The sequence below is a fragment of the Neofelis nebulosa genome, chromosome 1 (genome assembly GCF_028018385.1).
Source record: "Neofelis nebulosa isolate mNeoNeb1 chromosome 1, mNeoNeb1.pri, whole genome shotgun sequence".
NCBI classification, from domain to species: Eukaryota; Metazoa; Chordata; class Mammalia; order Carnivora; family Felidae; genus Neofelis; species Neofelis nebulosa.
The window spans coordinates 192,581,676-192,595,923 of record NC_080782.1 but is presented as its reverse complement, the minus strand read 5'-3'; the positions used below and the strand labels follow the sequence as shown (position 1 = coordinate 192,595,923).

The window sequence follows — 14,248 nt, the reverse complement described above, 5'->3', positions numbered from 1 at the left end:
TGAGTGGTAAAATACACTACTCTGCTATAGGTCATCAATGAATCTGGAGAACACTATGAGTGAAATAAGCCAGTTACAGCAAGCCAAAATACTGCATGATTCCACTTATCTGCAGTGTCTGCTCACAGAAGCAGAGAAGAGTATGGTTAGGATGAGGGGGAAATGGGGAGCTGGTATTCAACAGGTATAAAGTTTCAGTTAAGATGAGTAAGCACTAGTGATGTGTTATACAACACTGCATCTGCAGTTAACAATATCATACTGTATGCTCAAAATCTAAGAGGGAGATCTCATATTAAGTGTTTTTACCACAAAGAAATACATTTTTAATGACAAGAATAAATTCAGTATGTAAACAGCTAAAAAAACAGTAATAATAAAATAAAAACAAAGTTGCCTACCCCGATGTCATCCCTAGAATATCTTTCAAATAGGCTAGGATGCCCTGGTGATGACAGTGAACTTTCTTAGGGGAGAAGGTGCTAGAATTTCCTCTACAATGCTGAATAGAAGTGGTGACAACAGTCACCTTGTGCCTTACTCCCAAACTTAGAGGAGTATTCAGTATTTCACCATTAAGTTTGATATTAACTATACATTTTTCTCTAAAGATCTTTTATAATCATAGCTTGAGGAAGTTTCCTTAAATCCTAGTTTGCATGGAAGTTTTCACCATTGAATAAGTGCCAATTTTGTCACATTTTCTGTATCTATTGAGACAATTATACAATTTCCCCAGTTTATTCAGTTAATATGGTGAATTACATTGAATTTTGAAAGTTTAACCTTGCATTTCTAAGAAAAACCCTACTTGGTGTGATATATTTTTTATATTGCTGGATTTGATTTGATAATATTGTTCAGAGTTTTTGCATCTATGTTTCTGAGTAAAATTTGTACTAATATGTTCTTTTAATATCTTTGTCAGGTTTTGGTATCAGTATAAGGCTAACTTGACAAAATCAGTTGGGAAATGTTGTCTCCTATGTCTTCTGAAAGAATTTGTAAAAGATTGATATTGTTTCAGGTTTGATAGAATTCACCAATAACAATATCTGGGTCTGGAGTTTTCTTTGTGGGAAAGTTTTTGATAATGAATTCAATGTTTTAATGAATAGAAGGCAATTCAGATTTTTATATTTCTTATTGTGCTAGTTTTGATTAAGCTATATTTTTCAAGAAATTTGTCTACTTTACCTAAAATTATAAGTTATTGGTATAAAGCTGTTCAAAATATTCTTTTATCATTTTAATGTCTGTTTGGATCTATATTGATATTCGCTATTTCATTTTTGATAATGGCATTTTGTGTTTTTTCTTCATCTCTGGTCTCTCAATCAGACTTGCTATGAGTGTATTAGTTTGGTTTTAATTTTGAAGAACCAAATTTTGGTCAGTTTTCTCTATTTTTACTTTACTGATTTCTGCTCTTATCTTTATTATTTCCTCCCATTATCTTTATTACTTTCTTCTTATTTTGGTTTGCTAATTCTTTCTGACTTCTTTAGGAAGAAACTTAGATCACTGATTTTAAACCTTTCTTCTTTGCTAGTATTATCATTTAAAGGTATACATTTCTTGGGGCACCTGGGTGGCTCAGTTGGCTAAGTGTCCAACTCTTGGTCTCAGCTCAGGTCATGATCTCACAATCTGTGGGATCAAGCCCCAAGTCGGGCTCTGTGCTGAGAGTGCAGTGCCTGCTTGGGATTCTCTCTCTCCCTCTCTCAAGATAAATAAATAAATATTTTAAAAAGTATAAATTTCCTTTAGCTACATCTCACAATTTCTGATGTTAAACTTTTATCTTTCAGTGCAAAATATGTTCAAGTTTCCTTTGGATTTCTTTGATTCACTGGTTACTTAGAATTATTGTCTATTTTCCATACATTTAGTGCTTTTCTCAATATATTTTGCTATTTATTTTAACTTTAGTCCTATTATGGTCTGAAAACTTTTAATCTTAATCTTTTGAAATTACTAAAACTTATTTTATGGCTTAGCATATGATCTATCTTTGTGAGCAAGATATGTATAGTTGAAAATAACATGTATTGTGCACTTGACATTCTGTTTTATAAATGTCAGTAAAGCCAATGTGGTTGATAATGTTGTCCAGATCTTCTATTTCCTTACTGATTTTTCGGTTTAGTTGTTCTATTAATTGCTAACAGAGGAGTGTCAAAGTCTCCAACTATCACTGTGAATTTGTCTATTTCTCCCTTTAGTTCTGCCATTTTTTTTGCCTCAAGCATTTTGAAACTGTGATTTGGGGCATACACATTTATGAGGCTTGTGGTTTCCTCATGAATGAATGATGTTAGCAAGCAAGTTCACTCACAGCTCTTTCTCCTGACCATTCTGCACATAAGGAGGCTGCAGGAGCTGCCCTTCTAGTGCTGTCCTTGCTCTTACACACTTGCTCACAACTATTCTTGCTCTTACACACACATGCTCACTCAGATTCAAAAAGCAAATCAGCAACTGCACAATGTGCCTGTCAAGTTTATAAGTAAAAATGATAAAGCAAACAGAAAAAAAAATGTCTTTGAACTTTAATTAAGTCACATATACCAAACCAATGTCCTAATTTAACTTTTATAAAAGTTAGAAAGATTGAGGCAACAGCACTTTAAAGAGTATTAAGTAACATATCATATTTTCAACTAACATTTTACAAACTTAAATTACCTGATCCAGACAATTCAGCAGATCACAAAGGCAAGCCCACTGTAAGGCAGGAGTTGGGTAGAAAGAATGAAAACAGGCAGTAAAGGTATTATGACACTCTTGAAGGACAGCTTCTAGGAGACTCAAAGGTTGACTGAGATATCCTTGAGGATCATTATCCAACTTCACCATGCAGTGATCAACTCCTTCTGATAAAATTTTTCTTAACAAAGTTCTGGTTTTTCCAATACATTCTGCTAATTTGCTAGTTTCTTCCACAACTGCTTTTCCGGTAGCTTTGAGGGAACAAAGCAGATTGCTAATTAAATAGGATAATAAATATGGATGGAGACATTTAATATAATTCAAGTAATTTCCTATGTAACTAGAGATCACAAGTACTCATAACCTAGAGATGGAACAATTTAGAGATTAAATGTGATCCAAAATTATTTCTTTTAAAAATCTAAGTAGGAAAAAAAAATGACCCTGAAACATTGGTTTCAGCCTCTAAGTCCAAATGAGTTGTTCAAAAGTTTTCTATTTGACCAAATCTGTTTAAAATAATACTTTATTAGAGTAATTTTTAGCCTGACATGACTTTTTGTTATCAGCATAACATGTAATCTATTTTACTCTTCGTAAGTAAATATATAAAGGTCACAAAAGCTGACTTTCTCCCCTCATTTTTGGAGGTTAAAGGCAGCTGGGGATCTTAAATTCCTGGTTTTCCCATATAGACCTTCTCAATGTCTCAAATATTTTCTCCCTAAAGTCATTTAAAAAGAAGCTTCATACCTGATACTGGGTAAATTTCACACGTATAGACACGCAATAACCTCAGACAACAGGTACCCACAAAGCGCAGTCTCTCTAAATCTAGAAGTGTCGCTGTGAACTGGAATCCTTTTAATCCTCTAAGTTCTTCAACTCCTAAGACTAAGGTGGTCCAACTCCAGTGAAGAATGCTCAATAATGACTCAAAACATTCCTAATCCAGAATATGAAAAAACAGGTAACAGTTAGTTCAAATGATCCATAGGTTGAATCAAATGGAAAGATGGCATCAACTTCAAAACTTTATTTGAACTTTTTTACTGTGTTTTGATTAGTGCAAATAATAGACATTCTATTAGTTCATTTACCACATTAGCATTAGGAGTACCTTTGAAGCTTGGCAAAAAAGGTACAGTAGTTAGGCATCTATAAAAACAACATTCTTCAATATTTGCCTATTTAAAAATACATTAAATTGTTTTTTAATGTTTATTTATTTTTGAGAGAGAGACAAGAGTGTGAGTGGGGGAAGGGCAGAGAGAGAGGGAGACACAGAATCCAAAGCAGGCTCCAGGCTCTGAGCTGTCAGTGCAGAGCCCAATGTGGAGCTTGAACTCACAAACCGTGAGGTCACGACTAAAGTCAGACACTTAACTGAGTCACCCAGGCACCACTAAAAATACATTTTTAAGTTTCCCTGCTATCAACCTATCTAGTTTATCATATAAGTAAGGAAAAAAATAAAAAATATTTACAAATCTATGTTTACTTGAAAGCAAAATTAAACTCTACACTGTTGCTGTAGTATTGCATTTCTAGTTGTTCTGCAATACTTAGTGTATCCTATGAAAATTTTAAAAAGATGCAAAATTTTATCATTACAAACAAGAAGGTTGTATAGCATACTGTATGAAAGACTCGTAAGTCTGTGTATATATAAAAAATGGTCTGAAAGGATATACATCAAAATGTAAACAGTAGTTACGTGGGGTAATAACAGAGTGACAGGGAAAGAACTTTAGGGTACTTTTAATATAGTTTTATCCCTACTCTACCCTATTCCAAACCAGGGATGTGTACTAATCTTGTGATTTTAAAAAACTAATACAAAAAGGAAAAAAAAAGCATTCTCCCTATGCATTTTACCAACATGAAAGACTACTGACTACATTAATGAATCACATTCATATAGTGCCTTACAATTAAAAAAGCATTTTTGTATCCCTTATGTCAACAGAAATTCATACTGATGCTATCAGTTTATTTAAATAACTTGCATAAGAATGCTCAACTAGTACAGGACAAGAACTTAACTCAGACTTCCCATGATCTCTCAGTTACATCATGCTGGCTTTCCATTCTACACTAGTAACCCCAGTAACGTGGCATAGTTTTGAATGTAGAATGCGGATGGTCAAGTAGTTCAACAGAGCCCTGAGTTAAATATACAACTCTTCTATTTAGCTCCTCAAGCATTAGATTAGCACTTTTTAGTCAATTGTCAGCCTTAACTTTTCCTTCACTTTCTCCTTCAGCACATGTATTCATACAAGATTTACTAGAAAACCCACCGGTTATTTCAGTTCATGTGTAAGTTCATGTTAAAGTCAGCCAACATCTCTATTTTCCCATTATTTAAAGTACATATTATTTATTCTTTGCCCTGGGATGTCAGTGCTAATCTAAAAACAAATCTGAGTTCATAAAACTATGTTGAGATAAACTCTCAGAAGGGTGGCTAACCCCAAACATCAAAATGAAATGGAGCACTGGACAAAGAACCTGAAATTTAAAAAAAAATGGCTTACCACTGAGACAGTTCTTGCAAAAGATCTCTTTAAAATATGTACAGGTTCACTGGTTTGCTGTTTGCCTTTTGAGGCACTACCATCACTGGTTGGAAGTCTGAAAGTAGCAGATACACATAAATTCATGTTAGAAGGTCCAATAACACTTTTCAAAATATACATTTTTGAAATAGCAAAATATGCTATTAAATATTAAGTGCTATATAATTAAAACATCATTTAATCAGTGTACCCAGAAGTAGTCCAAGCAACTTGCTATGTTCATAATGCTATATATTACAAATACTAACTATAATAAATTGCATAAAAACAAACAAAAATCCCTTCCTGGGAAAAGTGAGGTTTAAACCACCTAGATTTTTAAAAGTGATTACTAGGAAAGGAAGACATAAGAGACAGTTAATGCTCTAGAGGTGTTTCTTTAGATTTTTTACTACTCAAAGAATGACATTTTTTTTTAGCGAGGGTTACCTATTTGAATTCTTCATTCTAAAAATTGAGTAATTATTGAGTAAATTATTGAGTTTAGAAACAGGTAGACAGACACATAGGCATATGCTTCCATAAATGTCTCAAATACCATAAAGTAATTAAAATTCTTAAATAATGTTACAAATATAATAAGTACTATCACATGGACAAGTTACTGTTTCATACTTCAAAAGTGGAAACTTTTAGCAGTAAGGGATTTTCTAATTCATTCCATCACAAGACAAACAGGAAACACAAAACAGCAGCAAATCAATCAGGCCTGCATCTGAAATCCCTATCGAACACCCCAATATCATTTCTCTAAGACAAATTTTTATTACTTTATAATATTCTGAAATAGCTATGAAAATCTACAGATTAAAATATTGTTAATGGCATAATACAGATAGTCTGAGTCATGAGGTAAAGTTTCAAATCATGCTCAAAGTAGAAAATGTTTAAAAATATACAAAATATTAAATTAAGTGTTTTTGTTAAAAGTAGCTATATTTCTTCTGGTATGTTATAGTTTGCTGAGTGCTTCAAGTGATTTCTCTCATTATGTCATATATTTTATAGTATCCTAGCTCATTATAACAGGGGAACAAACCTTATTAATTCACTGTAAATATGCTAAATACCTGTATAATAATTGAGGTATCTGACCAGCATTAACATCTGTACCATTATTTGATTTCTTCGAACTCTTAAATTGGAAAACAACCCTAAGAAGAGAAAAAATAACAATGACACCAAAAAACAGCATGATTCGAGATTCATGAAAGAAAATAAGAAACCTGACAACTGCCTTTTCAAATACATGTTAATGCACAGAGATCCATTCTTTAAGAAAAAAACCTACAAGTAAAAAGGAATTGTTTTTATTTTGGTTCAAGCTCTGAGTGGCTTAAGGAATAAAATGAAGGAAATGAACCTGATCAGGCAGCCATGGGTAAGCGGCAGGTCCCTCCAGCTCAACTTTAACCAGAACAATAAGCAAGTAACAAAATATTTCAACTTACAGTTTAAAATGTGCTCAACCACACACATGATACCTTCTATTTAAAGCAGCTTTAAACTGCTGTGATACTCCAAAGTTCAATGAACTGCATGTGGAATCATGAGGTCTAGAACCAAGGCAGTCTCCCTGGTGCTAACACGTAATCTTACAGTAAGTAGAAAGGGATACATTACAGCTGACTTGATTCTTCTATGGCATTCTACTTGAACATTCAGGAACAAAGATTTCACCTCTTACATTAGTCTGTTCTGTTTCTGGTCAGCTCTGTTATGAATAGAACATAACTATTTGAAATATACTGTTACATAATTTCACTCATGCTCAAGAAGAGTAAGAGTAAACTGAATTTCTCTTCTAAGTAATGGTCCTTCCAAACACACAAAATCAGAGTACTGAGAATAAAGAAGGATGGAGTTAGAGTCAAGAGATTCCAGGTCTAGATTTGGTTCTGCCACACAGCAGCGATATGATGTGAAGCAAATCACTTCACTTTCTGTCTCTTTATTCCCCTGAGAGGAAAACAGGGCTAATAATGGCTTCACGTAATTGTTGAGGCCATCAAATGAGAATATAGATATGAAAGTATTTTATAAACTGAAAAATGCTCTATATATGAAATTTAAGCAGTAAATTTCCCTACATTTTATTAAAACTGTACCATCTCATATTGCCAAAGCTCTGCAATTTATAAACTGCTTTCATAAGAACTATCAAACTGCACAGCAAGTATTTATTCCTTTTTTTATGGTTTCCAAATTCCTCATTTACCTTGTCACTTTATATAATTTCTAATTGGTAATAAGTTCTTAAACAATATAACACCCAGAAATACATACAAATGACAAATGGCAAGAGCAAAGAATAGCAGTCCTATTGTCTCCCTGTTCTGTCTAGACCTTAAATTTGGCATGAGATCACATAAACCTAAATGTTTGGCAGTCATATTATATTCTAGTCTTACTAACATTTTTACCTTACCAAAAGACCTCTGAGCTTTTAAAACAATATTCCACTAACAAAAATGAGAGCTGCTTAAGTAATACTTAAACATTCTGCTTACCCATCATCTGTGGTAATAGAAGCTTGTCCATGAGATCCACAGTCACTGCTGGGTCCAGACACTCGAGCCCATGCTACATACCACCATCCAGCTTGCAAGAGAACTGGCTCATCAAACATCATTGCATACTTTTCTCTGAAAGAAAAATTAGTGAGTCAAAGACAATGCCTTTGCCCTGCTACATGCATGTGTTTATTGGTTTTATTTATTATTAAAAAAATTTTTTAATGTTTATTTATTTTTAAGAGGCAGAGAGAGACAGAATGTGAATGGGGGAGGGCAGAGAGAGAGGGAGACACAGAATCCGAAGCAGGCTCCAGGCTCCAAGCTGTCGGTACAGAGCCCGACGTGGGGCTTGAACTCACCAGCTGTAAGATCGTGACCTGAGCCAGTCAGACGCTCAACTGACTGAGTCACCCAGGCACCCTGCATTTATTGGTTTTAAATCCTTTATAAAAAAAAGCATGAAATACATTGTATAATATTCTTATTAAACATCATTAAAAACCTTCTATTTAAAAAAGTCTGGGGGCGCCAGGGTGGCTCACTCGGTTAACCATTCAACTCTGCATTTCAGTTCAGATCATGATCTCACTGTTTGTGAGTCTGAGCCCTGCATCAGGTTCTGCACTGACATGTTGAGCCTGCTTGGAATTCTCTCTCTCTCTCTCTCTCTCTCTCTCTCTCTCTGCCCTTCCCCCACCCTCTCTCAAAGTAAATAAATAGAGGCACCTGGGTGGCTCAATCGGTTAAGCACCTGACTTCGGCTCAGGTCATGATCTCACAGCTCGTGGGTTTGAGCCCCGTGTTGAGCTCAGTGCTGACAGCTCAGAGCCTGGAGCCTGCTTCAAATTCTGTGTGTGTGTGTGTGTGTGTGTGTGTGTGTGTGTGTGTGTGTCTGCGTCTCCCCCACTTGCACTCTCTCTCTCTCAAAAATAAATAAACATTAAAAATAAATAAACTTAAAAATAAAAGTCTAAAAAAAAAAAGAGTGCATACATGCACTCCAATGTTCATGGTAGCACTACCAGCAATAGCCAAAGTATGGAAAGAGTCCAAATGTCCATCAACTGACGAACAGATAAAGAGGATTATTAGTCATTGATCAAAAAGAATGAAATCTTTCCATTTGCAACAGCATGGATGGAACTAGACTGTATTATGCATGCTAAGAGAAGTAGTCAGAGAAAGACAAAATCATATGATTTCACTCATGTGGAATTTAAGAAACAAAAGAGATGAACAGAGGGGAAGGGAAGCAAAAATAAGATAAAAACAGACAGGGAGACATACCCCAAGAGACCCTTAAATACAGAGAAGAAACTGAGGGTTGCTGGAAAGGAGGAGGGTGGGGGAACGGGCTAAATGGGAGATGGGCATTAAGGAGGAACTTGTTGGGATGAACACTGGGTTTTATATGTAAGTGATGAATCACCAAATTCTACTCCTGTAATCATTATTACACTATATGTTAACTAACTTGGATTTAAATGAAAATAATAATAAAAAAATTTTTAAAAAAAGAAGAAAAAAATTAAAGGAAGAGAAAAAAAAAAGGTGTCTGGCTGGCTCAGTTAAAAAAGCACACAACTCTTGATCTCAGAGTTGTGACTTTGAGCCCCATGTTGGGTATAGAGATCACTGAAATAAATAAACACACAAATAAACAAAAAAAAAGTCAGAAAAAAATTAAAAAGTCTTGACAAGAACACACAAATAATAATAGTCATTTGTGTTGTGGTGATGACACCCCTCAACCTTGAATTCTACAACTTGCTTAAATGTTATAAAACTTTCATATTAAAATAACGCAAAATCTTTTAATTGTTGTTAAAAACAAACAAACCATGCCAGTGTCATTGGAAAATGAAACTCTGAATTTTAGTTTTAAAGTTCATTTATTTAAGTCAAGTTTTTTCAGAGGTAGCATATTAAGAAAATGGTTTTGGAGTCAGATGGCCAGAATTCAAGGCTCAGCTTCACAACACTAGTTGTGTGACCTTGGGCAAATTATTACACCCTCTCTGTGACTCAGTTTCTTCATCTGAAAATAGGGATGAAGATGAGGTCTAGATCACAGGATTGTTCTGAGGACTGAGCAAATTCAAATAAAGTGTGGGAACTGTGCCCGTCACATAGTAACTACACAAAAAATTTTACTAAAATAAAAGGAGAAAGCATGTATATAAATAAGGACATCTGATAAAGATACACACAAGTTTTAGTTCCAGGTAATGGAGTATAGTGGTTGTAGCTGGGAAACTGGGATAGAAAAAAGAATCAAGGGTATTTGAGGAAGGGGACAAATTCACACACTGTAGAGGTATGAAGGTACACAACAGCGCCTGAAAATGACAGGGGGTCCAGTCAGGTTAAAGCATTAAGACAGATAAAAACGATTAGTAGGAAGTAAGTTAAAAAAGATGCTACAAATGATTATGGAAGTCCTTTAATGCTAGCTGTAGGAACCTGGGCTTTGTTAGTCGGCAAATAAATACACTCTACATGATTCTCTATATGTGAAACAATATTATTTTTGACCCATAATTACATGTTCAAAAATAAATGCTAAATGACAATGGCATCTTAAGGCTTTGTTAAAAATTAATCAATTAACTTTTCCTGATCTTCATTTTTTGTCACATAAAATATGACTGAAAAGTATCTCCTGACATTGGTAAATGCTTGAAGTGAAAAAACAGTCAGAATTTTCTTTAAGTTTGCTGTTTTGTTCTCAAAGTACGTATCTGTTAAAAGCAGACTCAATGCCTTACTACCATTTTCAGAAATCACATTTTCACTAGCAAAAAGCTCACATATGACACATAGGTTTTAACGTAACTATCACTGGGAAGAAGTATACTATTATTATTTTGAAGTTCAATTTATTCTCTTTCGCACCATAATATTCCCTGATTCAAATCACTAACTTGTCATAACATAGTGTTGGAGATATTCCGTGGGATTATACAGAGAGGACTGATAAAATCTAAGTCTCTTCTTACTTAATGAAGCTTTATAAATAAACATCTGGATTCTGGTAACCTCCTAAGAGGTTTCAGTAAAAGCTGGCCACCACCCCAAGCATGTTACAAACAAGCACATACTATGGGCATGGTGTTAGGGCGCACAGGTGATTGGACTTCTGGCCTTCTCTATTTGATACTATATACATGCTCCAGGTAGTAAATAATTGTACCACATCACTGGAAAGCTAGCACAGTAGCTGTTCTCTAAGGGATGCATGAAAGCAAAGGTATATAAAATATATGTATAGTTTCATCCAATCTTCAATGGAGAAATAATTTATAAAATACAAATAGGGAAAATACTGTTAGTTTTAATGCAGCTCTGTTAAATGCAACACTTATACACAATTTAATATCTCAAGCATCTTATCATGGATTATTTAAAACATCATTTTCATGTTTGTTTCTTCACTTACAATGAATTTTTCATATTAAGTATGTAAGGATGATGCTGAGTAATTGGGAAATCATTACCTGGCAGCACAGTCATAAGCCAACACATCAGTCTCTGCAAGAAGGTCTCCGTCGGTTTCATGATCTCCTCCATCAGGACCCAACTCAAACAGCTGGGGAAAGGAGAAAAAACACATCGTTTCTAGTCTGTCATTCAATCATGCAAACCTGCTGAATAATATGTTTATAATTTTGTGTGTTTCCAAAAATGTGCTGGACACTGCAGAATGTAAAAATCAGAATGCATGTTTTCTTTTTGAGTTTTACTGATTTATTTTGAGAGAGCGAGAGAGCATGGGGGAGGGGCAGAGAGAGAAGGAGAGAGAAAATCCCAAGCAGGTTCCGTGCTGTCAGCACAGAGCTCAACATGGAGATCGATCCCATGAACTGTGAGATCATTACCTCAGCTGAAATCAAGAGTTGGATGCTTAACCGACTGAGCCACCCAGGTGCCCCAGAATGCCTGCTTTTTTAATGTTGAATACACAAACCTACACATTTAAATTTAGAAACTCATGGCCTATATTAATTTCAGTTTATTTATATATTCATCTATTTATAGTAAATGCTCCAAGTTCTTCTGTACCAAATATAAACATCTGAAGGAGGTGAAAGAATTCAACCAATGCATTGTACCTAAGTGAGCTTCCAAGGAGGAAGAATTTTGCTTCAACACATATAAGCTGTGAGATATGGGACCTGGTTTCCTCATGCATAAAAGGAAAATGGACACTAACAGTGCCTACTTCATAGTAATTGTGAGAATTACATGAAATAATACTCATGGAGCATTTAGAAAAATACACAGCAAAAAGGCTAGAAAAATTTTAGCTATGGAGAGAGAGAGGAATAATAGAAGATAAGGATCCTTAAAATAGTTCTAAGTAATATGGCACAGGAATAGGAGAGATGAAGAGAATGAAATAAAATGGGTATAAAACAAGGGAGGAGGACCAGAAAGTCTGAGGAAAGGATAAGAGAGAAGATATCAAAGATGAAAAGTTATGAAATTAAGTGAAAATAAAGGAGAATTATTAGGAAGAGATCTTTTTTCTTCAAAAATGGACCAACACATATAAAAAAAACCCCTCAGGGGTGCCTGGGTGGCTCAGTCGGTTAAGCGTCCGACTTCGGCTCAGGTCACGATCTCGCGGTATGTGAGTTCGAGCCCCGCGTTGGGCTCTGTGCTGACTGCTCAGAGCCTGGAGCCTGTTTCAGATTCTGTGTCTCCCTCTCTCTCTGACCCTCCCCCGTTCGTGCTCTGTCTCTCTCTGTCTCAAAAATAAATAAACATTAAAAAAAAAAAACAAAAAAAAAAAACCCTCATTTCTCTGGAGAATTATATAGCAGGTAAACTACAAAAACACTAAGGAGGAAGAGAAGGGAGCATTAAAACTTACTGGATAATTACTATGCTAGATGTCTCATTTTATCAATTATATGCTAATAATTTGAAAATCTGTCTCCAGTTCAGATCTTGTTCTCAACAGCTACTGCATTCCTCTCCTACAGCTGGACCTCACTAGTTCTAAAATGAGTCACTCCCCTTCTCCCGTGCCTTCCCCGTTCTGATTATCACTCACCTACTCACTCAGATAAAAAATCTGGAATAATCCTTTTTTCCGTATCTTTCTGCCATCACTACATCTATTCTATTGCTGGTACCATAGCTTGTCAGTTCACACATGCTCACTATTACTAGCTAGAACTCAACAGTCTTCTTATCTCCATTCTCTCCTTGCTCTGGCCCATTTCCACAAGGGTTCCATAAACCACAAGCATTCTGGTTTTTTTTTTAATGACCCTTAGTACTCTGTAAAATGAATATTTGATTAGAATATTTCTGTAATCTAAAATTTTTCAGTGGTTTCTCATTCCCTGCTTTGTATGTAGCATAATATAAAGGTCCTTAATGATTTCCCCCTTATGTTCGACAAATATTTCTCAACACATACTGTGTAGTGTCCTAGGAACAGCCAAGGCCACACAGGTGAGAACAATGCAAACAAAAAAATGGGGTAATTGGAAGTTAAATTTGTGGTAAGGGAGAGGATTGTTTTAAATAGGCTCACCAGAGAATCAAGACCTGAATATAATGAGGAAGTGATCCACGTAGGTACTAAAGAGTTGCAGTCAGCAGAAGTAGCCAGTGTAAGGGTCCTGAGGTTTTACTATGCCTGGCACGTCTGAGGAACAACAGCAGGCCACTGTGGCTGGATTAGAGCGAGACAGCTAGTATAATATAAGGTCAGAGTGATAATGGCAGGCAGTTCTATGGTGCTTTGTGGGCCCTCCTAAGGCCCGTAGCTTTCAATCTAATCCTAGAAGACACTGCAGGAATCCCAACAGAAGGAGTAGCATACTGTGGTGGACATTTTAAGAAAATCACTGCTGTACTGAAAACAGAATAAAGGGAGCAAGGACAGAAGCAGGATACAAGTTGGGAGGTTACTGTAATAATCTAGGTGAGAATGGCTATGGTTTGGACTGATTTGATATTAGGAACAGTTTTTAGAAGTGGTTAAATCCTGGCTTTATTTTCAAAGTTCAGCCAACAGTGTTTGCTGCCGAAGGGGATGTGGGGTGTGAAAGAGAGAAGGCAAGGATGATTCCAAGATTTCTGGCCCCAGCAGGTAGAAGAATAAAGTTAGCTCTACCCTAAGTCAGTTAATTGGGATGGGGAAAACATCAGAACAACAGGTTTATTAGAGAGATCACCAGAAGCCTAGTGTTAAATATGTTATATCTGAAACGCCTATTAGCTATCCAACTGGAGATGTGAAGTAGGAGCTGTATCTATGACTTTGGAGGTTAATAAATTGAAAGTAATCAGAGGAAAAATACTTAAAAAGCCGTAAGCCTGGATCATTTTAGGGATGAGCAGACTTTAAAAAGTGTCCAAGACTGAGTTCTGGCACTCCAACACTCAGAGGTCAGGAAGATGATGAGTAACCAGGCTGGG

The 14,248-nt window shown here is 35.5% G+C and overlaps 1 protein-coding gene across 17 annotated transcripts in view; it reads right to left on the bottom strand.

Annotated features, from left to right (window-relative positions):
- MYCBP2 (MYC binding protein 2) overlaps positions 1 to 14,248 on the bottom strand; it is a 285,475-nt gene that overhangs the window by 137,023 nt on the left and 134,204 nt on the right. For all 17 annotated transcript variants that reach the window (XM_058682354.1, XM_058682355.1, XM_058682342.1 and 14 more), the window contains 6 exons: positions 11,308 to 11,399; positions 7,805 to 7,939; positions 6,365 to 6,448; positions 5,253 to 5,349; positions 3,466 to 3,658; positions 2,689 to 2,963 (listed from right to left, as the gene is read on the bottom strand). In XM_058682354.1, coding sequence (XP_058538337.1) covers positions 2,689 to 2,963; positions 3,466 to 3,658; positions 5,253 to 5,349; positions 6,365 to 6,448; positions 7,805 to 7,939; positions 11,308 to 11,399 — 876 coding nt within the window. The remainder of the gene's footprint in view (positions 1 to 2,688; positions 2,964 to 3,465; positions 3,659 to 5,252; positions 5,350 to 6,364; positions 6,449 to 7,804; positions 7,940 to 11,307; positions 11,400 to 14,248) is intronic.